General features: G+C 34.5%; 1 protein-coding gene across 12 annotated transcripts in view; it reads left to right on the top strand.

The window, feature by feature from the left end:
• The window catches only part of FAM184A (family with sequence similarity 184 member A), a 50,158-nt gene that overhangs the window by 6,265 nt on the left and 21,299 nt on the right, over nucleotides 1–22,594 (top strand). For all 12 annotated transcript variants that reach the window (XR_003398005.1, XR_003398006.1, XR_003398004.1 and 9 more), the window contains exons 3-8: nucleotides 1,208–1,389; nucleotides 2,047–2,244; nucleotides 5,476–5,598; nucleotides 6,742–6,903; nucleotides 8,751–8,872; nucleotides 9,069–9,219. Coding sequence is in view for 9 of the 12 variants with exons in the window: in XM_026845004.1 (XP_026700805.1) it covers nucleotides 1,208–1,389; nucleotides 2,047–2,244; nucleotides 5,476–5,598; nucleotides 6,742–6,903; nucleotides 8,751–8,872; nucleotides 9,069–9,219 (938 nt within the window). In the remaining 3 variants the exon portion in view is untranslated. The remainder of the gene's footprint in view (nucleotides 1–1,207; nucleotides 1,390–2,046; nucleotides 2,245–5,475; nucleotides 5,599–6,741; nucleotides 6,904–8,750; nucleotides 8,873–9,068; nucleotides 9,220–22,594) is intronic.

Genomic DNA, 22,594 nt, shown 5'->3' with positions numbered 1-22,594 from the left:
AAAAAAAATCTCTACTAAAAGCAGTGACTATAAAAATAATACATTTATTCTGAGTAAACAATACAGTTTCTTATCTGGATGTTTTCTTTAAGTGAAACTGTTAAGGATCTCTGTATAATTCTTCAAAGTCTGTTTAGTCACCACTTCATTTTATTATATGCTAATTTTTAAAAGGCATATTTCAAATGTGTCTAGGTCATGCAATTTATGAAAGGGATAATTGCGTGTTTCTGTCAGGAGAACCCGTTCCAACATGGAATGTCAGCTTAGGTATGATTTCATGATGCTTTACAGAGGTGTTAAAATAATGGGAGAATATCCCCTCTCTTGTCTTTCAGCTGAACAAACATAGGAGCATCTTCTAAGCTGTTCAACTGAACAAACCCAGGAACATTCTCTTTTCCAAAATAGTTTTTTATCCCACCCTCAACTTCTCCCAGAATAACTGGAGTTTCACTGCTTTAGTCAGTTACCTAGTAGTAGTATTTTCAATAATACAGATATAAATTAAGAATGAGAACAAAAATTTCTGAAGTCAAACTTTTTTCCACTGGTGGTATGAAGGACAGATGATTATATTGTCTCGCTTTGTAGATGTTTTTTTAAAAATAAATACGAAAAACTTAAAAGCAAACCTCTAATCTGCAGGGATTTAGATCATGCTTTACTGTAGAGAGAATGAGTTCTGTTACATCTTTTAATCATATCCCTATAGCAAAATAAACAAAATGTATTTCCGTAAGTTTTACATAGTTTTAGCTGCTATACCTACTAGCATGCTGGCTAAATCATGAGTTTGATAAAACAATAACATCTTTACCATTAGATATCAATGTTATGCTTTCTCCTGTGTAGCTTATCACGGGGTAAAAATGTGTGGTTTTAGGTGGGGTAAGTTCAAGATAGACTGTCTGTGTCTATACCGTTGCCTACCTCTGCTTTCTTTTGGAGTCAATATGCAACTTTGAACCAGGAAAATTTTGAACCTAAAGGAGCCCCAGATCAAAGCACTCTACTGTTGTTGGACATCTTACAATAAAACTAAAAAAGGGTGAAGTGGAGGGGAGAGTAAGCATTGCAGTGAAGGTAATGGAGATCTATTTGAAAGCTTCCACTAGAGTTATACTAGAAATCACTGAAGTATGAATAGCTACTTCAATTATATAAACCAGTGCTGTGAGGTTTTGAAGAGCTGTTTTGTTTTTAGGTCACATTGGAATGCTTCAAGCTACTCAAATGACTCAAGAAGTTACAATCAGAGATTTGGAATCAGAAAAGTCTAGATTAAAAGAAAAACTATCCCAACTGGAAGAGGAAAGAAACTTACTACAAAGCAAAACACAGAGCCTGGATGAGCGACAAAGGCAGCAAATTCTGGCCTTGGAGAAGGTTAAACAGCTTATTGGCTTTAGTTGAATAAAACCAAAAGACCTAGAATTCTCAGGAAAAAAACTATTATGTTGTAATTTTTGTTTGCTATGACGGGACTCGAACCAGTACTAGTATGTTCCAAGTATATCTCATGTAGGAATGTAGAATGACTAATGTAGAGTGCAAAGTGAGAGTAGAGGGAAGTCAGATGTTGTTCAGACTGCTTTGGACATCTTTTAAAAATTTTATTTAATTTATGACCTCATGTGTAGAAGCCTAGTATCGAAAGTGTCACAGTAAGCAGAAATGTGAAATTGTTTAAGAACAATTTAAAAAGCCATTCTCTGAAAATGTGCTGAACATGTTTGAAAATATGGAACTGAAATTTTCTATAGGCTTGATACCTTATTGCTATTTCCCCAGATGAAATAGAGAAAAAAAAAAAAAAAAAAAAGATTTTTAGTAAGGACATATTGCTTTACACAGATATGTTGAAACTACCTGTTTCATTATTGAATGATTTAATCAGTGCTTAGTGTTTACTCAGTTTGTTTCATATGGAAATTAAGTTTTGTAAATTTATGTTATCAGTAACATTTTTGTATTTTTTTATTCAAACTGTTAAGATTTTTTTTTTTACCATTTACTAGAAATTTTTATTCTTCCCTTTTATAGAAAGTAAACGAAGCAAGGGAAACACAACGTGAATATTATGAGAAGGAGCTGATAAAATTGCAAGCAAGATTGGAAGGAGAGGCTGCACAATTAAAGGAGGCTCATTCCAAGACCTTAGAAGAATTGGCATGGAAACACCATACTGCAATTGAGGCTGTGCACAGTAATGCTAATAAGGATAAGAAAAAACTGCAGATGGTAGGTTTGTGTTTTCTTAATAATCAAACATATTCATTACAAAAAGCAAATGTTTTGGTTTGAACCTTGTACTGTATGGCTTTGTTTTATGTCAAGTTTTATGTCAAGTTTTCTTAGAGGTACCTTCAGTTCTGCTGGGCCTTTCTGAAGAAACATCTCAGACTTTATTAAAATAACATATATCTTGCCAAAAATAAAAATAAAAAAAAAAAAAAAAAAAAAAAAAATACAGAAGATAAATTCTCAACTTACGCAACTTTGAGTATAGTAGGTATGCCTTCCCAGGTTTTGTGAGGTTTTGTGATCCATATCCAGAAAGGTTGCTATATCGATCAAAATCTGTTCTTCTGACAGAGGTAAAAGATTGTTACTCTAATATTTAAAAATTTCACAAACAGTCCAGAAGTACAAAAAGTTGCTATATTAGTACTTTGGAATATACATCCAGTCAACAACAGCTGTTCCTAATTTACATCAAAAAATCATGCTCACTATACATTGACTATTCATTTACCTTTGACTGGAATCCTGAAAATGAAAGGCTTTTTTGTTTCACAAAATTGTCCTTTTCTTTGTTGGGATAAATGAGAGGACCAATTCTGAATTATTATTTCCTAATCTGACTGTTTGTACATACATACACAAATTTTGCCTTATACAGTAAATATGGGATAAATATTAATTGTTTAAGGCTTTGTTATGGTCCTCTGGTGTGTTCGCAGGAAATATACCAAAGAAATACAGTTGTAGTTAGTGATGTGCATCTTAGAATTTTTTTTTTGTAAATTATTTTACTAGTGTTTATTTTTAATAAATCCCAAAGATTTTTTTTCATGTCTCCCAGTAATGGAAGTAGTTCTTTGAGACATACATGCATCTTATCTTTCAGGTTTACTTTCTTTGTAACTTTAAACACGCCTGTTATTAAAACTGTCTCTTAAGGGTTTCTGGGAATATTTTTCATTTACTTTAGTAAGGTGTGGGGTTGTTTCTGTTTTCTTTTGTCTGTTATTACAATAATGTAGAGAATAAAACAAAGGATATCATAAAACATTTGTTCTTTAGTTAAAATAGAGAACATCTCTACAAATATGAGAAATATGAAACTTGAGGTTTGGCAAGGTAAATTAATTATGAAAAGACATCAGGGTCAAGATCTCAGTGAATTTTAATCTGCATACTGTCTCCTGTCAAACCTGTATGCTAAGCACATGTGTTGTTTGAGTAATTCAAGGAAGAAACAGTCTCAAATGTGGAGAAGAGTTGAGTTTAGTATGAGGAAGAAGCATGGTACAAGTAGCCTTGGAATAGAGGACATGAGGATTTATTGGGACTGGAAGACTGGGAAAGGCATCTGGGGTTTGGAAAGCTTTGAAAAAAATGCAACAGAAGAGAATTCTAAAGAATGAGAATAGGACTCAAGAAATAGCTTAAATATATCTCTTTGCTTCAGTTCTTCTATCTATAAAATGAGCTGTAAAAATGGCATCAGTTCATAGGAGGATTATGGAAATAGAGCTACTAATAATTTTGCAGTACTGCACAGCTGTACTGACAAGTATCATGAAAGAACTAATTACTCAGTTATCAGAATAGGGTCTGTATAGCACTAGTGAAATTCTGCAGCCAGCAGATTTCACAGTGTGAACAAGAAAATTTGAGCAAGTCTCATTTAGCAAGGATTGTTTGTCCCACGTGGTGATTGGTCTGGGTCTGGTGAAGAAAACATGCACTTGTTGAGTTACGCTATATAGCAATGTACTATGGAAAGCATAACCCTTTGTTTTGTCACACTGTCCACCATGAACAGAGAGGTGGAGCAAGCAGTTTACACACAAATTATTTATTGCCTATTGCACACCCTAATGGAGTGCTACAACTAACAAGCTACAAAGCTGAATGTGTTTCCCACCCCCAGCAAAGCACTCGCGGAGTCTCTGGTGGTGGATGAGGAAGGGTTGGCCTCCATTTGCTTCTTGGGATGAGCTGCATGTGACACTGAGTTGCCGTGTTGCTGTCTTGCAGCTCCCCAGTTTTCCTTAGAGTTTTATAAGTTTTTATGACAGTCCTTTTCCTCTTGAATTCTTGAGCTCTTAACTCTCCCTGTGTCCACAATCTTACCAATGCCTGCAGTTGTACTTCTTTTGTGCGTGGTTCAGGTCTTTGTATTTTCATACCTGTTTCTGAGATATTACTGATTTTTCAGAAGTCTGAGCCCGGGGCTGGGCAGAGGCATTGAATCAATGCTAAGCCTTTCATTACAGCTGAACTCCTAGGAAGGAATTAATAATGGAGCCTCCGTAGCTCCATAGAAAACCTTAAAGTCTTGTATTATGTGGCTCTGGAGCACCTTACTTGGCAACCTTAGTTTTCTTCAAGAAGACTTTGTGGTATAATGAATTATATAGTATGTTCTACATCTTAACATGTTTTATGTTAAGTATTTTATGACAAATTGTTCTGAAAATATATTCTAAATATTAACAAATCTGAAGTGTAAATTTATAGTTTCCCTTAAAAAAATAAAAAAGTTTGTAACAAATACCTATACAGCATAGGCTCATGTAAGAGCAATATAATTCATCCAGTGGAGTTATTTTCAGAATTTGACTATTACTCTAGAGAGACTGAAACAGAGGTGTTATTTGATTATTTCCATATAGTTGAACTTGAAGACTAATTGTTGATTTCTTTTATTTCTACATAAATTTTATAGATAAGGCATGCGGCATTTTTCATTCATTGTAACAGCCTGAAAAACTTCCCAAAGCTCAGTTTGGATTCTAAGATTCACTATTTTATGTGGGGATTATGTGTAGGAGATAAATGGGTAAAGACTGAAGGATAATCATATTAGCAGTGTAATTTTATTAAAAAGTGAAAAGTTCTGCATTTTATCAACTCAAATCGAAAACCTGAAAATACATACAGTTTTAATAATTTTGATAACTAAGTGCAAAGTGAAACTAGTAATTGAGAAGAAAGTTCTGTTTGTCTGTCTTTTGTGATTAATCATGTTAGATTAGAAATTTATCAAGGATATTAGAGTAGAAAACTAACTGAAAAATTAAAACATGCATTGTAAAAGTCAGTAAATCTTCCTGCGTTAATACTCCAAGGAAAGGACAATTCTTGGTTAGATCAGGGATACTTAATGCTAGGTGAAATAATTTTTTTGCAGTGACTGTATGGCAAGTATTTAGTATTTTTCTATCTTTCTTATTTCTGAAGGAGTTAGAGCAGCAGTTTGAGAAGGAGAAATTGCATTTGGAGGATGATAAGAATCAGCTCCGACAGCAGCTGGAAAACCTGAAGGAAGAGCTGACAATGAAACTGACTTCTGCCAATCAGGAGGCAAGGGTTAATTTAATTCTATCAGCTTATGTTCCTGTGCACTAGACCATATTTCATCAATAATGATCTTGTGCTTAGAGTCCAATACAGAGCTAGGACTATGCTAGAGCTAGGACTATGCTGTTCAATCTGTTTAGTGCCTTATTTCTGTTTAAACTGGAGTATTCTTCAAACATTATAAGTTACTTGACTGTTTCTGAATGATAATTTTATTGTCCTTTACAAAATAAACAAAGCTAAAGAGATTGAGGTACAAAACAGGTGGCATAAACAGTCTTTCTTGGTTTTACTCTGCTTATCTTCTTGTTAGGTACACAGACCTCTACACAAAATATGTCAGGAGACAAAGGGAAAATTAACTGTATTTAAGTTGATGTTTTGTTACAGTTAATGTATTGTAAGTTCTGGCCAGCTTCCTGACTTGCACATGATCTTCATATATTTCCATCAAAAGATAAGACAAAATACTTACAAGACCCAAACTATTTGCTCTATTTCAATATATGCAATCAATGTTAAATGTATCACATCTCAAAACAGTTTTGAGTTTGAAATTGCCACCTTTTCATAATATTTTAAAACTACAGTTATATTCTACTGATATCAAACCCATCAATCCATTCTTGTCTGGAACTCTTGTCGTCTTTCAAGAAAATAATTCATCAGCTTCATTGCTCAACAGGCCATACATCCAATTTCACTGTGTCCTTTAAGACATACTTAATTATGAGTTAAAGTACTTTTTTTGCAGTGATACTTTTTATTACTGTTTTCTATAGGTGGCAGGTGTTTGTTTCTGGCGGCTTGCAAATTCTACAAATGTTAAACTTGCTTTAGAACAAAACTGCTTGTTTTTAATAAATGGGACTTTCTAAAATTGTATATTAAATTATTATTATATTAAAATGCTTCAAACATAGATTTGATACTTTTTTACTTGTAAAAATTCTTTAATATTAATTTTATATTATTACTGGAATTCCATTTTTAATACAGAAACTTTAAATAATATTAAAGGAGAACAGGCTGTGCAAATAAAAATTTGTCTAGATTGGAATTAGAAACACTGGAAGAAAATGAAACCAAGATGATTTGACTGCGATTGGTAATAATTAGGGACATTACAACCTTTTTGTATCATAGGTGTGTCGCCTGCAAGACCTAGTACGAAAAAGCGAACAAGGCCTTGGTACGGCAGAAGGACATATCTCTAGTCTTCAAGAAGCTCAGGAAATACTCCAGAAAGAACTAGAATTAACTAGAGCAAGACTGCGAGAGACCACAGACTCACTGTATAGTGTTGAGGTAACCATAAAGTTGGAGAAAAAATTGTGCAAAGTACAGTCATGGTGATTTTTGGTCTTGTTTTTAAAATGGCAAGAACTATTATAGTCTATACGTTATTGAAAGAGCTTCATATGGCTTCATTAAAAGAGAGAGGTCTCTTTTTATTTCAAGCAGAAAGAAAAAAACTGGAAAACTAGGATGGGCTGGTTTTGATGTTTGGGATTTTTGTTTTGTTTCATTGGCTGTTTTGGGGTGTAGTTTTTTGTTGTTTTCAGAACACTTTCAGTTTGTAATGGGTATTGCTGCAACCACATATTTCTATGGTTAATATAAATTGTAGCAGCCAGAGTAGGTCTGTACAAAATATATCCAGAATTGGATTTTTCAGATGCTTAACAGAATTTTATGAGAATGTAAAAAGCATATGCTACACAACTGCTGTTCCAAACAGTTTCATGTCTTGGTGCAAAACAGGATCCACAGCTTACACAGCTTACAATTCATTGAAACCTTTTAAATTATTATTTTTAATTCATGCATACAATGCTTTCCTCAAATAATGGGCACAGTCTTCATTTCAGGCTCAAATTTAGAATTTCAGAAGATGCTTGAGCATAGTTTAAAGTTACATGCTATGTTATCTTGAAAGATAGCAGACTGTGGCCACTTTATACAACTGAAGCAATTAATTTGCCTGAGCATAATTATATTGCCATTTTACTTGGTTTAGAAGGAAGTGGAACTGTCAATCTGTTAATAGCTCATTGACTTTAATACCAAGTGTAACCTTTCACTTTTCTTTCGTTGGTAAGCAATGTTCATTTACAAGATCATAGCTATATTTGAAGTAGAGCAGCAAATATTAAAAAATAAAATTCCATTAATCTGTTTTCATACTGGTATTTTTTTAACAAAAATAGCTTGAAACAGGATATTGGTTTGGTTTTTTTAATTTTTCAGCTGTAGTCATTAGATGTGCACCCTATCATAGTCTACAACTTCTTATGGTTTTTTTTTAATAATTGCTTTAAGTGTCCTTATGAACTACTGCATTTGTCTCTCTTTACCCGTTACAGAATTTAAATATTCATATATAGCAGGTTACGGGGAATAACATTTATCTTAATAGATCTCTGTGGGAATTTTTCATTTATATATTTAAAAAAATTCTTACTTCAAGAAGTCTTAGTTAAATTTAGATGGCCATGTTTGCTTCTCACGAATGAAGCAAGCACTGCTGAAAAACATTCATGTAAGTATGATTTCTAGGTATAGAATACCTAATATTATTCCAGTATGGTAAAATTTGAACAGAAATGGATAGGAGTTTTTAAGTGTTGGGTTTTTTTTTTCCTGTCCTGTGTCAGACTGTTTCTAGCAGGTTTGTCCAGGAACAGAAAGAAGATCCATATATTTTGTATCAAATCCAGATAGCTCAAGCTTTGAAGTTCAAATGCTGAATATTTGCTGCTTAAAAAAAAAAAAAAAAAAAAAAAAAAAAAAAAATAAGCAACCTGTTCTAATTTTGAAGTTAGTCCTGCAGTGAACAGAACTTGATGACCTTTTGAGGTTCTTTCCAACATTGAATCATAGGATAATTTATGTATTTGAAAATATTATTTCTAGAATGACTTAGTCGAAAAGTCCTTTTTATAGGAATGCAGAATTCTGTTCCACTGGTAAGAAATATCAGCAGATGTATAGGCATTAATTGTGTGTAATTAGGAATTACACACTGAAAAAGTTACAGTTCAAGTTTTATGAGCCAATTGTAGCTCACATTTTTATAATAAATACACTTGTTTAAGGTTTGAAATACTTTTTTTGCTGCTGATCAGTCTCTATTATGAAGTTTGTGTTTACAGGGAGAACTAGATCAGGAGAGACAACAGCATGAGGCAATGATTGCTGCCATGAGAGAAGAGGAGAAATTCAAAGTTGATAGAATGGCTCATGACTTGGAAATAAAATGGACAGAAAATCTTCGGCAAGTATTAATTTTTTTCTTTTATTCTTTAATAAGAAATGAAGTATGTGTTACATGCCAAAGTAATAGCAAATTAAATGTCAAGCAAATGTTTCTATTATTATTTAAGATTTCCCAATTACTACCGAGTTCCTAATTCTTTTTCACTCTTTGCACAAAGTCCACTGCATTTTAGTTATTTGACCTTTGCTTTTAGACAGGAATGTAATAAGCTTCGTGAAGAGCTGAGGCTGCAGCATGAAGAGGATAAGAAGGCAGCCATGACTCAGCTGTTGCAGCTGAAAGAACGTGAAAAAAATGCAGCAAGGGATGGATGGCAAAAAAAAGTTGAAGATCTTTTAGACCAGGTAACTATAGCCTCTTTGAGAATTGGAAAGCTATTACAATTTAGTTGATGGTGATTTATTACCAATTAACTCATGAAGTTGTGACGTATTTGAAATTAAATTTCTTAGGCATAATGCTTTTTAAAACTAATCGTTATCAAACTTTTAAAGTAATATATAAAGATGCCTTAAAATTATATGAATGTCCTTCTTTACACTAAATGTGAATAAATTTTTTTACGGGGTGGGGGGAGTGGGAGAGTAGTGACAGTCTCACTTCTTCACTGTAAGATTTTTTTGATTCTGTGTTTGCTATATAAATATTTACTAATGCTAATTGTTTGGAGTTGGAGGTATCCCCTGTCTTTACAATAATAACACTGTACAAGTCACTGAAAAGTCAAAACATTCTTCAGTCTGTTTTTAAGTGATTTTTTTGAACATTATTTTGGGATAATTTTTTATAAAGAGATTTTTAATTGCAACTCATCTTTATAAACTCACTTATATTAGGTAATTGACAGAAAATACTTACTCTATACTTTTCCCAAACTATAAATGCTATAGAGCTCATATTATTGACTGCAGTTTGAAAGAATAGCTGATAATGAACAAATATATATTAAAGTAAGAGAAACAGGTTTTGGAACTCCTTAAATGATTGTGCTTTCAGGGTAGTGTTGTGGGATGGTTCTTAATTTGCTGTCTAATTTGAGAAGTCTAACTGAGCATGCAATTGATTATATAGCTTCTTATAGGAACACATAATTATTTTTGCTGGTAAGGTATTTAAACTTGTAAAATCTTGTGGCTTAGGATCATAAAAGCTTTTCAAAAGGTTTTCAAAGTTCTTGGTCTGTTACTTTTGACAACATGAATGTAATAAGGCTTGGTCTCATTTGATTTTAAGTTTCACTTACTGCCTTTACCCAAGCTTAATTTACTGTCTTCTGCCTATAAATAGCATTTTCTCCAGGAAAGTACAATTTGAAAGGGGTATGTTAAACTTTCTGTAGTTCTAACATACTTTAAAAATACTTAATCTCTACCTTTTAGAAATACCATAATAAATCTAATCTACAGTTTCATAATGGAAAACCAGTATATTACAAATGAACAGGGTTTTTTCTGCATATGGAAGAAATTTTGGAAATGAAAGGCTAACTGGAATAAGGAGAATTTTACTAGAGAATTTGCAGATATAAGAAATGGTCTGCATATGCAAAATGATTGGGTGTTTTTTCTTCATTCCTTTTACTGTACGAAAGTGCTGCACCATTTCATAACACGTGTATGTTTGGAGGATTAATAAGAAACTAAACCCTGTGAGTCTTCACTTTCTTTTTATTATCCAGCTGTTGCTTTTCCATACCAGTATTTGAGTTGGATAGATATTTCATAAAGATGGAAAAGTTATTGTTGGTGGTAGGGAATTAAGCTTTCTGCAAGAATTAAGATTCTGCAAAAATCTACTTTTTATTCATTACACTTGGAGGAGAGAGAATTCCAGACCATAGCATACAAAATGGGTAACTTACCACAAACCCATTTTTCTAAGAGTTAAGTTTCCTCCTGATTGCAGTACACAAAGGGTAGCCTCTGGGAGTTCCACTGACCTGAATCATAGACTTACCTAAGTTAGAAGAGACTTTAGGAGATCATCTAGTGTCATCTCCTGCTCAAATCAGTCAACACTTGAGTTTAAAACAGGTTGCTTAGGGCTTTGTCCAGTCAGCTCTTGAATAATGTTCAAGGATGAAGATTCCACAGCCATTCTGAAAAATCTCTTCTAGTGTTTAATTATCCTCATAGTGAATTTTTTCTTTGTGTTTAGGCAGAACCCTGTCTGTTTCAGTTTATGATCACTGACCTATTGTGCACCACTATAATGGGGCTAGGTCCACGTAGGTACTAGAAAGCTATTAAGTCCCACAAACCTTTCTCTTCTTTAGACTCCACAAACCTCATTCTCCATGTTCCAGTCCCAGCCATTTTGGTGGTAGCTTCCCACTGAACATGTTCACATTTATCAACATTTCTCTTGTGCTGGGGCAACGAAAGCTGAATGAACTGCAGGAGGAGACAGAATGTGCCCTCCAGGTGATGTGCAACAAGTGCAAAGTCAAAGGGACTGATCTCTTCCCTCAAACAGCTGGTTGTTGCTACAGCCCAGTATGCCGCTGGCATTCATTGCTGCCAGGCCACATGCTTATTCATGTTTAGCCTACCGTTAATTAGATTATGTGAAGCAGATCTGTAACCTGGTGTGAACCAGTGCAGGGACTTAGTCCATCCCATGTAAAGGACTTTGCATTTGTCCTTGTTGAATTTTGTGAGGTTCGGCCCATACTTGCAACCTATGTAGGTCTCTCTCTGGATGTCAGCCCTACCTTTCAATGCATTGTGCCATGCTGCACCTTCTACTCCTTCCACTTTGGTGTCATCCACAAACTCCATTAGGGTGCTATCTGTGTCCTTCTCCAGATCATTGATAAGGTGCTGAAATGAGTAAGTCCTGGAACAGATGCCATAGGAACTCTACTTGTAACAAGTTTTCAGAGTGAACCATTAATTGCTACCCTTTCAGCCTGGTAATCTGGCCAGTTCTCATCTGTCTGGTAGCCCAGCCATCTGAACTGTGATTCAATCAAATACAAGGATGTTAAAAATCTTGCTGAAGTTGACGTCACAAATAGCCCCTGCTTGCCCCTCATCCACAGATCTAGTCATTTCATCATAGCAGAAAAATGAAAGATGGTATTTTTGTATGGAAGAGAGTGGAAGATTTTTGGTATATGTTTCATAATGCAAGGATTATTACACACCTTGGTTGTGTTAATCTAGAATGATGCTACTCTGAGTGGAAACTGTATTGGGCCTCCATTGACAGACACTACAGGAACTACTGCAATAAGCCTAGGTGTGCTTGGCAGTCTGTAAATGTGCAATAAGACTCTTAACCCCAGAGGCTTCAAAGTCTAGTTTAAACAGACTGAAGACAGTGACAGAAGTGAGGTTGTTCTGCTATTTTATATATAGATATAGATATAGATATAGATATAGATATAGATATAGATATAGATATAGATATAGATATAGATATTTATATATATCTATATATAGATATATAAAAGTTAACAGCATTAGGAGGAATTAAAATTTTAGTCCATCAAAAGGATATCTGTTCATACCTGTCTTCTCTCAACTACACTGAGCTAGGACAACCTGAGATACTGCAGTAGGGCTGTAAAATTGTGAATTTGTCACACCCACCCCTGGTCTTCATTAGTAGGAAACCCATTTGAAAGGCATCAAATCTTTGTAAAAAATTAGAGCAGAGATCCAAATCCTCTTTCTACAATTCAGATTTTTTTATACCTGAAGCATTGGTCTGGTCTGTACCAGCAGTACTATATATTAACTTATCAAAAGAATTCAAGACCAAGGTCTCTGCTAAATCATTTGTAAACTCCTAACTTGACAGAAAATGAGGGCTACATGTGCTCTTTATGTTGAGAAAGTGTCCAGACCTTTACCAGTTGGTTGTATAAATGCTGTTCGGGAAGGTTGCATTCAGAAATTAAATGCTTTTCAATACAGGTACATAATTTTATCAAATGCATCTCAGATTTGATTTAAAAGAAGCTACAAAGAAATGTAGCACCTAACTTGAAGTATAGGAATGGTTACATAAGCAGTGTTGAAAGAACAGGTTTAAATGAATGAAGTGACACAGTATAGTTCCTTAAACTGTAGAAAAATACATCTTGGAATGCTGCTGACTGGTGCTGGAAAAACTGAATGAAGAACTATAAATGACAACAATTTTTCAAAAATAAAAAGTTCAGTGTAAAAAATTTATGCCCATAAAGTCTTATTAACCTGGTTTGTTTTTTAAATTATGTTATACTAATCTACAAATTTCTGCCTTCTACTAGTTGCTGCATGTTTGGTAGGTAAGATCTAACTCTTCCATAAAGCAAAGTAATAGTTTTGGTTTTGTATCAGTAATGCAAAGTGATCCCTCATAGAATGCATGTAGGACTATAGTTATTCTAACAGTATAGCTTTGTTATGAGTAAAATAATTCTCTTGAGAGAAAATGCTATTCAGCTAAGTGCTTAAACACATTCTAGCCAGTTACAAAGCATCACTTACCATTCACAGTGAAATGTGGTTGGTAGGTTAACTAGATCAGCATCTGAAGACCAAGTATGTAGTTCTTATCTCTGACATGAAAAATGGTTCTAGGAGACAAAAAGAAAGTGCTGCTTTTTTTTTCCTGTAAATTATACTAAGTACTTCTGCATCAATCCATATGACAGTTTCTTCATGAAATAGTAGCAAATTCAGATGTGCTAGCACTTTTCCATTTCTCTCACCTGTGTAATGGGCTTTTAACACTTTTCTTAAAAAGATTTTACTGCTGAGAAACCTTCAGTTGTGGACGAAATAGCAGGAATTTTATTTTCTAAAGCATAAGCATGTTCTCTCTTCTGCGCCTCTGTGTTGCACAACCTTCAATTCTGGGCACTGAAATGTATAGTTTAAGACCTGTATTATTCTTATCTATTTCTCCTTGTGATAAATTTTTCTTTTTGTAAACTGAATGAAGTATTATAATTGTGGATGGGCTTTTCTATATTTGAGCAAATATTGATTCTCCCATCTTCCTTTTCATTAAAACCTGTATTACAGTAAAATAAAGGTATTTGTCAGCATTTCTTTCCATTCTTACGTAGCTTCATACTATTAAGTGACCGAGCATTACCGAGACATTTTTCTTTCTAACTTGGTCAACTTTTCACATGAAAAGATACCATCTTATATTAATGGAAATATTAGAAATAGTACAATGAGAATAGACAAAAGTATACTACATATGCTTTGGTAGCTGTTGTTGATATTTTTTTTTTCCTGCAGCAAAGATTCTCTCCTTCTTTGAAGATGTTTTTAGAAGTTTCCTATTCAGAGTTTGTTTCTGTGATGGTGTGTTCCTTTTGAAACTGTCAAAATAAATATGAGAAACTTTGATTTATATAAAAATGTAAATATTTCCTTCTGATGTAGACATTATTCAGATGATAGTTTTCAGAAAGTTTCAAGCTCAATCTTAATATCCTGGCCACTGAGTATACTATTGTTCATGAAGTGGAGTGGTATAGAAAAGTCAGCTGCTGTGCACATCTGTAAATGACTGTTGACCAGGCTGCTACCAGAGGGCAGTTACTGCTCTGTCTTTATTTGCCTATGTGGAGGTGCTTATTTCATAGTTGACATGCATCCACATTAGCAGAACTGGGAAATGTTTCCTTCTCCAGCACAAGAATTACTGGCCTGTTCCATAGCCTGGGTAATCCTCGCTTTATTTGCTGTCAAATGGATGCTGGAACTTTCTCCAAGAAATAACCTGCACATATCCTATATCAGTTTCCCGAAAGAAGGGAGATTAACTTTCAGCACATAATCATTTTACTGTGTTTCCTGTCCCTTGATATTGTCCTGAACACACTGTCTAAATGCTTGTCTGTTAGAAACGGCGAGGAGGTAAATTTCAAGTAACTCCCCCCTAATTCTCTTTGGTCATTCTTGTATTCAATAATACTAGTAAGGCTACCATGACATCTAGTGGATGGTAAGGGATTTAGGGCAAGATTTAAAAAGCACTTAGAAATCTAAAATGTTGAAACCAAAAGAATAAAAGAAAAATCAAAGAGCAAGCAAAGAACAGCGGGTACCTGGAATGCAGTTCAGGGAGGGGTTTTATGCCTTTCCTTTCATCTGTAGATATTTTGTTTTTTTCCAAAAGAGCACTGCTTTCTGCAGCTCCTGGAAACTTTGAGAAGTGACTACCACTCTGAAAACTGTGGTCTTAATGGGACTGTGCCACAACTCCTGCGAGCCTCACTCCTGTGAGAATCAGGAGCTTTGGGAGCTTCTGCCTAATCCAGTGTCTGTATACATCCTACCACTTCCCAATGATTCAAAAGAATTAGGATTCCTATGTTCTAAGTTGGAAATCTGTGCTTTAAAGCAAGTCAAAAACTATTGTACATGATCACGTGTGCATGTGAATGATCATGTAATCCAAAGTCTCTGCAGCCCTCAGAGGGCTATCTACTGAGGTTGCTTCCCCGTTTCATGTCTACTTCTCAATAAATAATCTCCCTTGTTCTGGGCTCCCTGTTCTGTGCAGAGATGTGATCCCGAAGATTGGCTAGTGTATTTATTATATCCACATTGGTCACTGTAGTTTTGTCTGAAGCTTGAACATGAAAACGAATGCCTAATATTCAGCTGCACTATCTCTTCTGAGGTTTTAGTTATAGTGAACCTGTTCTGCCCGTACTGTGTGCTCTTCATTGTTTTACTCTGTGTTTTAAAGGTTCTCAATGTAACAGGAAATTAATTAAAGAACATTTAGAATTAAGAGCTACTCAGCAATACAGACAAAAGCAACAGAACAAATCAGAGTTTTCAGAGTATTTTCAGTGGGATACAGTAAAAGTACTAACAAGTGTTAGCTTTGTTGGTCTGTTAAAGAAGAAATGTGTTACTGGACTTTTTAATCTCTTTTGGTTTCTTCTTCATTTAATTTTTTTCTCTCATGATGTTGTGTTTAATTAAATTTAAAAGTACATCTAGGGTGATGTTTGAAGTTACAATATCTTCATAACCAGAGAAACTTGTCTATCTGATCGTAAACTTCTAATAAACTGGAATTTAATATTATCAGGTTTTGTTTGGCAGTGTTTGAGTTAGGAGACTGAAATACTTTTTTCAACCCTTGACAGGTAGAATTAAATAAAACTAAATTCTTAGTACAGTATGTAATTTATGATGCATGAATAAGTAAAGAGTTTAATTTGATAACTGGAGTTAAGTTTACACTTCCAAAACTAGTAAATAGAAATCTAAGCCAAATCCAACAGTAATACCATTCCCCAAATAAAATTTTAATCATATATCTGTATATGTTTTTCCCTTAAATATAAGATAAAGGTTCTGGTGAGAACCTAGTTTTAAAACATGACACTTTGCTTGGGAAGATAGTTGCTCGGGTAGCTTTTGCATAGGTTCAAAACCAAGGAAAACAGTTGGATCCTGGGAGGAATGAGAGAGAACTTATTAGGTGGGCCAAGTTTGTTTGAGATTCATCAGATGATCTTGACAGATACTTCCGTGCTCCAGGAAGGATTAGCCAAGATGCGCATAAAATCCTGACAGCATTGTGACAAATAAGTAAAATGAAATGAAGCTCTAGTACCATTTTCAAAACTTTAAAAATTATCAGGAGATTTAAATAATCTTCCCTTTCCCCTGACCATTGAACCTGCAGTTTGTCAGACTAAAAATGTATAATCAAAAATGCAAACAGGTGAAAGTATGTCAAAATACCTAGCATTTTGCATAGCAGTTTGGTAGACTCCTACAACTGGAAAAAAGCTCCATCTTTTCAAAGCAGTGGGATAAGTACCCCACCTTGTGATAGTCTGGACCTTCATTCAGGAGGAAATCAGGACCAATTAGACCCCAGAGATAGTTATACATTTCAGAATGCCATATGTATACTTCATTTTCCTCAACAGAAAACTGTTGGGTTTTGAGAGAGGGAAGGGACTCTAAATGCTGCTTTTTCTTAGCAGTCAAATAGGGCAAACTTTGATGCAGCTCTTCCATTCCTAGGATGTCACAAGCCTCAAGCCAAGTACAAAAACATTGTACTGGAAAACAGCTGCTTTCCAAATCTCTTCAGAGCCATTGGTTGTGTAAACACTGCACAGCCAGAGACAGTACATCTGCTGACAAATCAGTCCTCCTCTTAAAACCAAGGATGTATCTCGAGAGAGAGTTTTGGGGTGATTGTTTTTATTAGCTGGATAAAATAGACTTATGCCAAAGGTCCCTTCAGCTTCTTCATCAGGCATCTCAGAAGCTAGTTTCTTTTACTAATACCTGATGGATGCACATAGGTTTTCTTCAGAAAAGTTAGCAGCATCTGTTGGAGGCCATACTTAATATGAGGCAAAAGATTGTGTAGCAGTTTAGATCTTTTTTTGATACAACAGATAAAGTTAGACCTTCCCCAATTAGGGTATTACAGTATTTTGAAAATTCAGTAAACTGTATACCAAAGTCAGATCTTGACACAACTTGACATTGAAATATCAATAAGAAAAAGTGTTACATAACTGAAGAGGTGACATGAAGACTAATGCTGAAATTCGGTGTCAAGCCTCTGTAATCTGGTTGAAAGTAGTTTTTAGCCAAGAGAAACAATGAAATGAAAGAACTTCCACGCATCCAATGAGTTAATGTCCTACAGAAAACAGAGCAACTGAATGAAAATCTGAAAGTGTCAGTGGTGCAGTAAATTTCCTTCTTCACAAAGATTACACCATTTGATTACCGAGTATGGCCCCTGTGGCAGTTGTGATGGGAACTTGAGCAACTGTTCCTTACAGCAAGCAAACCCAAAGCTTGAATAGTTTCAAATCTCTAAATCTATGCTTTGCTACTACACAGATTGGCCCAACTAAATTGAAAGCACAGCTCTTTTAGGAGACATGTTGAAATGGAGGTGGAAATACAAATCTTTCCCCATGTATTGTGTGTAGGGTCTTGCGGTCTTACAGTCCTGCTGAGTAGCCCTCGATGATCAGTGGGTTCTAAAGATGCAGCAACCTCTTTGCTGTTCCTCTGGGTCAGGAGGAGGTTCTCTTGGTTACATCTGAGGCTTAGTTGTGCATATGCTGAAGGTGGAGAAGACAATACTTCTACTGAAAAATGAAAAATCAAGTAAAAGCAGGATAGCTAATACATATATACTGAATAAAGATGTGCTTTCAGAAGTTCCTGTACTTCCAGGAAACAAATACATTCATTTTTACATACTGTATCTGCAAAGCCTGATTTCAGAGAGAACTGAGCAAGGATTTCTCATACCATAATGAGCATAACTTGAATTCTGACATGTAGAAACAGTGTGATAGTTAAACCCACATTCTCCTTTTTTTCTTTCCCTCATCACTTCTCCCCATCAGAGAAATAGAATAATAATTATGCATTCTTTTTTGGTTCTCATTACTTTTTCCTCAGATCAGGGACTTTGCTATGGAAGTAGTCTTTGAGGACATTTTGAATTTTTATGGAATTTCTTAATAATATTTCAACCAGACTTACTTTAGAGTGCTCCATTCTGAATGTGTCCTGTGTACTTTTCAATATGCAGCCACGTCTAATTATATTGCTACATGTTTTGCTGGGATTGGCCCCCATAAAAATGGACTAGCCTATATAATTTACTATTCTATCATGTATGTATTTTAGGAAAATGATTTCCTATATAGTAAAGGATGAAACTAATAAATTAGGTTTATTATTAATCTTTGTGAATACTGTTTGATTTCAGTGATGATTTGCCACTAGCTGTTTTTGAGATAAAGCTGGTTTTAATCTTTTAAAATATCTTTCAGTAATATTGTGTAAGTGCACATTTTGATCAAAATCTCATGTGGTAATAATTGAATACCATTAAAAATTCCTCTTAAGTATTATTTCTGTACAGGAGCATTTATTGCCCAAGTTTGTAGTGTTGTCAAAGCAAGAAATCAGTTATTCCTTTATCAGGTAAAGGTATTCCTTTATCCCATGTTATGTTGATTGAATATCATCTTATTTTCACACTTGAAGATTTTCTTGATTGACTCTTAAATCATTTTTTCTAGTCTTGTTTCCAGGACTGATGTTTAGCTAGCTGTCCTATAATTAAATGCTATTGAATAGTGATGTGATACTTAGACTTCCAGATTTATAAAATACTTATGTATTTCAAGTTTTTGTTAAAAATTAATAAGCTATATTTACTGTATATTCAACATTGCTGTGTGTCTTTTTAGAACACCTAAGAATGCCAAATATATAAATTCAACTTTATTAAAAAATAATTTTCTTTTGGTCTGTGCATGGTCTTCTTTTTACCAATAAGATCTGAGCATTTAGTGGTTAATTTTTTTTTTTTCACAGGATAATTACTGTTCTCATTTCACAATCAGGAAATGTGAGCTGCAGAAAGATTGCTTTGAGTGAGGTAGCCAGAGAAATCTGTGACAAATCTAAATACTGAACTTGATTGGAGAGTTTTAGTGCAGAACCTTCACCAAATGTTCGTTTTAATTCTGTTTTCTAGATCTCTAGAAAACTTTTAGATTTGATGAAATCACATGTATTGAAACGGTTAGCCCACCTTAGTACTTTTAGTTATAAGATCAGTTTGACAGCAAAGCAAGACGTTTCTTAGTGAAAGAAATCTTTTGTTCTGCAAGCAGTAGAGGGCAACCCTCATTTTCTTAAATGGCTTTTTAATAGGGTAGACCTCATAATATAGCTTCCCAAAAGTATTTTTACTTGGAATTTCTCTTCAGTGAAGAACATTAATAAGCTTTCTGCCTCAGGTGTAAAATTTATATATTTCTGTGTTATACTCCAGTGGTGCCTAAATACATCTGCCAAAATTAAATCCCAAACATTATAGAAACTGAATGTTTATTTAGCAAGAGATAATTCCTGCTCTTCCAGGAACAAACCAGACACGTGGGGAAAAAAGCACAGAAAAAATAGGTGGATTTGTTCAGACTGGCACTGTCAAAATCTGGTGTAGAAATTGGAGCTGTTAAATGCCGGTCTGTTATCTTGTCTGCTGGAGTATAACATCTCCTAGTGTTACACCCTTACATACAAAATTGTTGCTTATAGCTCTCTTAGTCATTTTAGTAAGATAATTCTGGATAGTCTACAATACTGTATTTTCATGTTGTGCTTTTCTGTAGATTCAGGAGAACAAACACTAATTTCTTCTTTTTGTATTTTGACAAAGTATTATCTAAAAGTTCCCAACTGTAGGCTTCCAAGCTGGTGTCAAATACATGCTGTCTCCTGGAGAAAGCCATCTTCTTGACTGACCTGTGCCAAAAGGGGAAATTGGTCATTCTGGATTTGAAATTGCTCTTATGTAATTTCTGATGACCATTGTGTGTGTGTGTGTGTGTGCTGATCTGCACCATTCATATCTATATAAGCACACAAGCATTTATATATATATATATATATATATATATATATATATGAATGATGTATACAATTTGTATGATCAGTATTTCATATGTAACGTTTACTTGGCAATAATGTTTTTTTTGTTTTTCATTAGCAATCAATACTTGTATAAGTGGTACATAAAGTAATTTTTTTGCTGGGGACTTTCAGGAAAAGTCTTATGTACCCATCTTGTTCTGAATTTTAAGAAAAATTAGAGTAGTATTTTAATATAAATGTCTTCGTTACAAACTAAACTACCTTTCTGCCCTTTAGCAGTGAAATTTGGTCTTCAATATTATGTGTTTAATATGCGTGTGATATTTCAGAGGCACAGCTGACTGTTGACTGAGTCCTTACGTAACAGCTTTTCTAATAGTAATGCAAATTGCTGTACTTAATGATGTCTTCCCAAAGTTATTTGTCATAAAGGAGAAGAGAAAACAGTTGAATAATTTCAAGTGTTCAGCTGCATAATATATGAGTATAGAGTAACACTATGCTGAAGAGATAATGCTATCCTGTACGTTCAACACATAAGCACAGGAAAACGCATCATTCTGTTCTGTGTTCAGTAGTTTATATACTAAGTGAAAGCAACGTATTCATATTTTTTTCCAGATAGTTTTCAACTTATTTTTTCCCTGACCAAACTATAATTAATGTTCTATGTCTTACTCTCCCTTCCTTATCCCTTTTTCTTTTACTTAGTTGATTTCTGAATGTTTCCCTTTATTCCTGTGATCTTTTCTTCATAGCGGCACTGTCTCGGTGAAGCTTTGCATAAATCTATCAGCAATGTAAGTGATTTGCACTTACAGCTTGTAAACAGGGCATGTTTGCACTAATAAATCTGCACATCCTGTAGTACTGCTTTAGAGCTTTAGCCTATGAAGTGTACAATACATGGTAATATTTGAGAGGGGAACGTTTGCTGCTGGTTATCAAAAGCTTGTGTATTGCATCCATTCATCTGTGTAAATGTATATATCGCTGGACATCGAACACTATGCACATGGTCATAATACAAGCAGCATTTTTATGTCATTGTTAAAGCAAGCAAGCTTGTGGGCAGTGCAAATGTATATTGCAGAGCTTCTACAAAGCATGAGATTGATGCTGTATTATAATTTGCAGTTTTGCAGTGCGAGTCATAATTGTAGCCAAAATGTTATTTCTTTTTTTTAATTTTAAAAATTCTTACCAGTGTTTTTAATGTGCTGAAAACCTTGGATAAAACTATTGAAAGTTCAGAGAGCAGTGTTTAAAGCTATTTTCTTTTGAATCGTCAATACAGGTGTACATAGAAGGGGATGATCCAAAGATGAGCAAAGGAAGGCACTAATGTTTTAAAAAAATGTGCTCTTAAGGATACCAGTATATCTACTGAATAATCAAAATTATGTTTAAAATTATGTACTCTTCTAAAAATAACTTTTTTAACATCCTCTGTACTTTCAACAACAGAAAAAGTCTTATTATTAGAAGCATAGTCTAATCTGACTTGCTTGTTAGAATCATTTAATCCTCATGATCCTGTATGTTCTGTAAAGTCTACTGGTGCAAAAAGGCATGTCCAGAGATTGACACATTTCAGGCTGTGGTTTTTCAGTCACTTTTTAATCTGGTGGAAGTGTGAATGGCTCTTGAGAAGGATATTCCTGATCTCTTCCAAGATGGCTTTTAAGCCAGATGTCAGACTTCTCTTGGTCATCTCAGTTAAACTGTTCCCTGCATTTCCAAGAAAGAAGTGAAAATTGTTTTGCCCTTGGCCTGTGCTAAAAATGTTTATAAATTATATACTGAGAGTTATCAGAATTTGGAGCAGGAATTTAAGTGAGAGACACATTTAACATCAAGCCAAAAATACATTTTTTCATGTCATCTTAATAAAAATTTGGCTAAGATACCATGCTCAACTCTGAATATTATCATTTTTAGAGTATGATGATTAAATTACCTGAGGTTCTGCATGACTGAGCAGGATTTCCCCTAGAACTGTACCTCCTGAGGGCCATGGTGAACAGGACAGGGCAACAGTGAGAAGCCAGAGGGACAGAAACATGGTGAAAGGGACAAGTAAGAGTGGACAGAACACCTGTCCAGTATCTCAGTGTTTCTGCCACAGGCACTCAGAGGACGAGGAAGAGGATCTGAGCAAAAATTGTGGGATTTCCCTCATATGAGATTTTTAAGCAGTAATTTGTGCCCACCAAATAGAGTTCCCACCTAGTGCAAGAATTGGACTGAATAATCTTTTTAAAACTATCCTAACTGCACATTCCTATGGTACTAAAAATGGAGT

This window comes from Athene cunicularia, assembly GCF_003259725.1.
Source record: "Athene cunicularia isolate RWA chromosome 3 unlocalized genomic scaffold, athCun1 chr3_part1, whole genome shotgun sequence".
NCBI classification, from domain to species: Eukaryota; Metazoa; Chordata; class Aves; order Strigiformes; family Strigidae; genus Athene; species Athene cunicularia.
The sequence above is the reverse complement of the archived record's forward strand: the minus strand, read 5'-3'. Positions and strand labels throughout refer to the sequence as shown.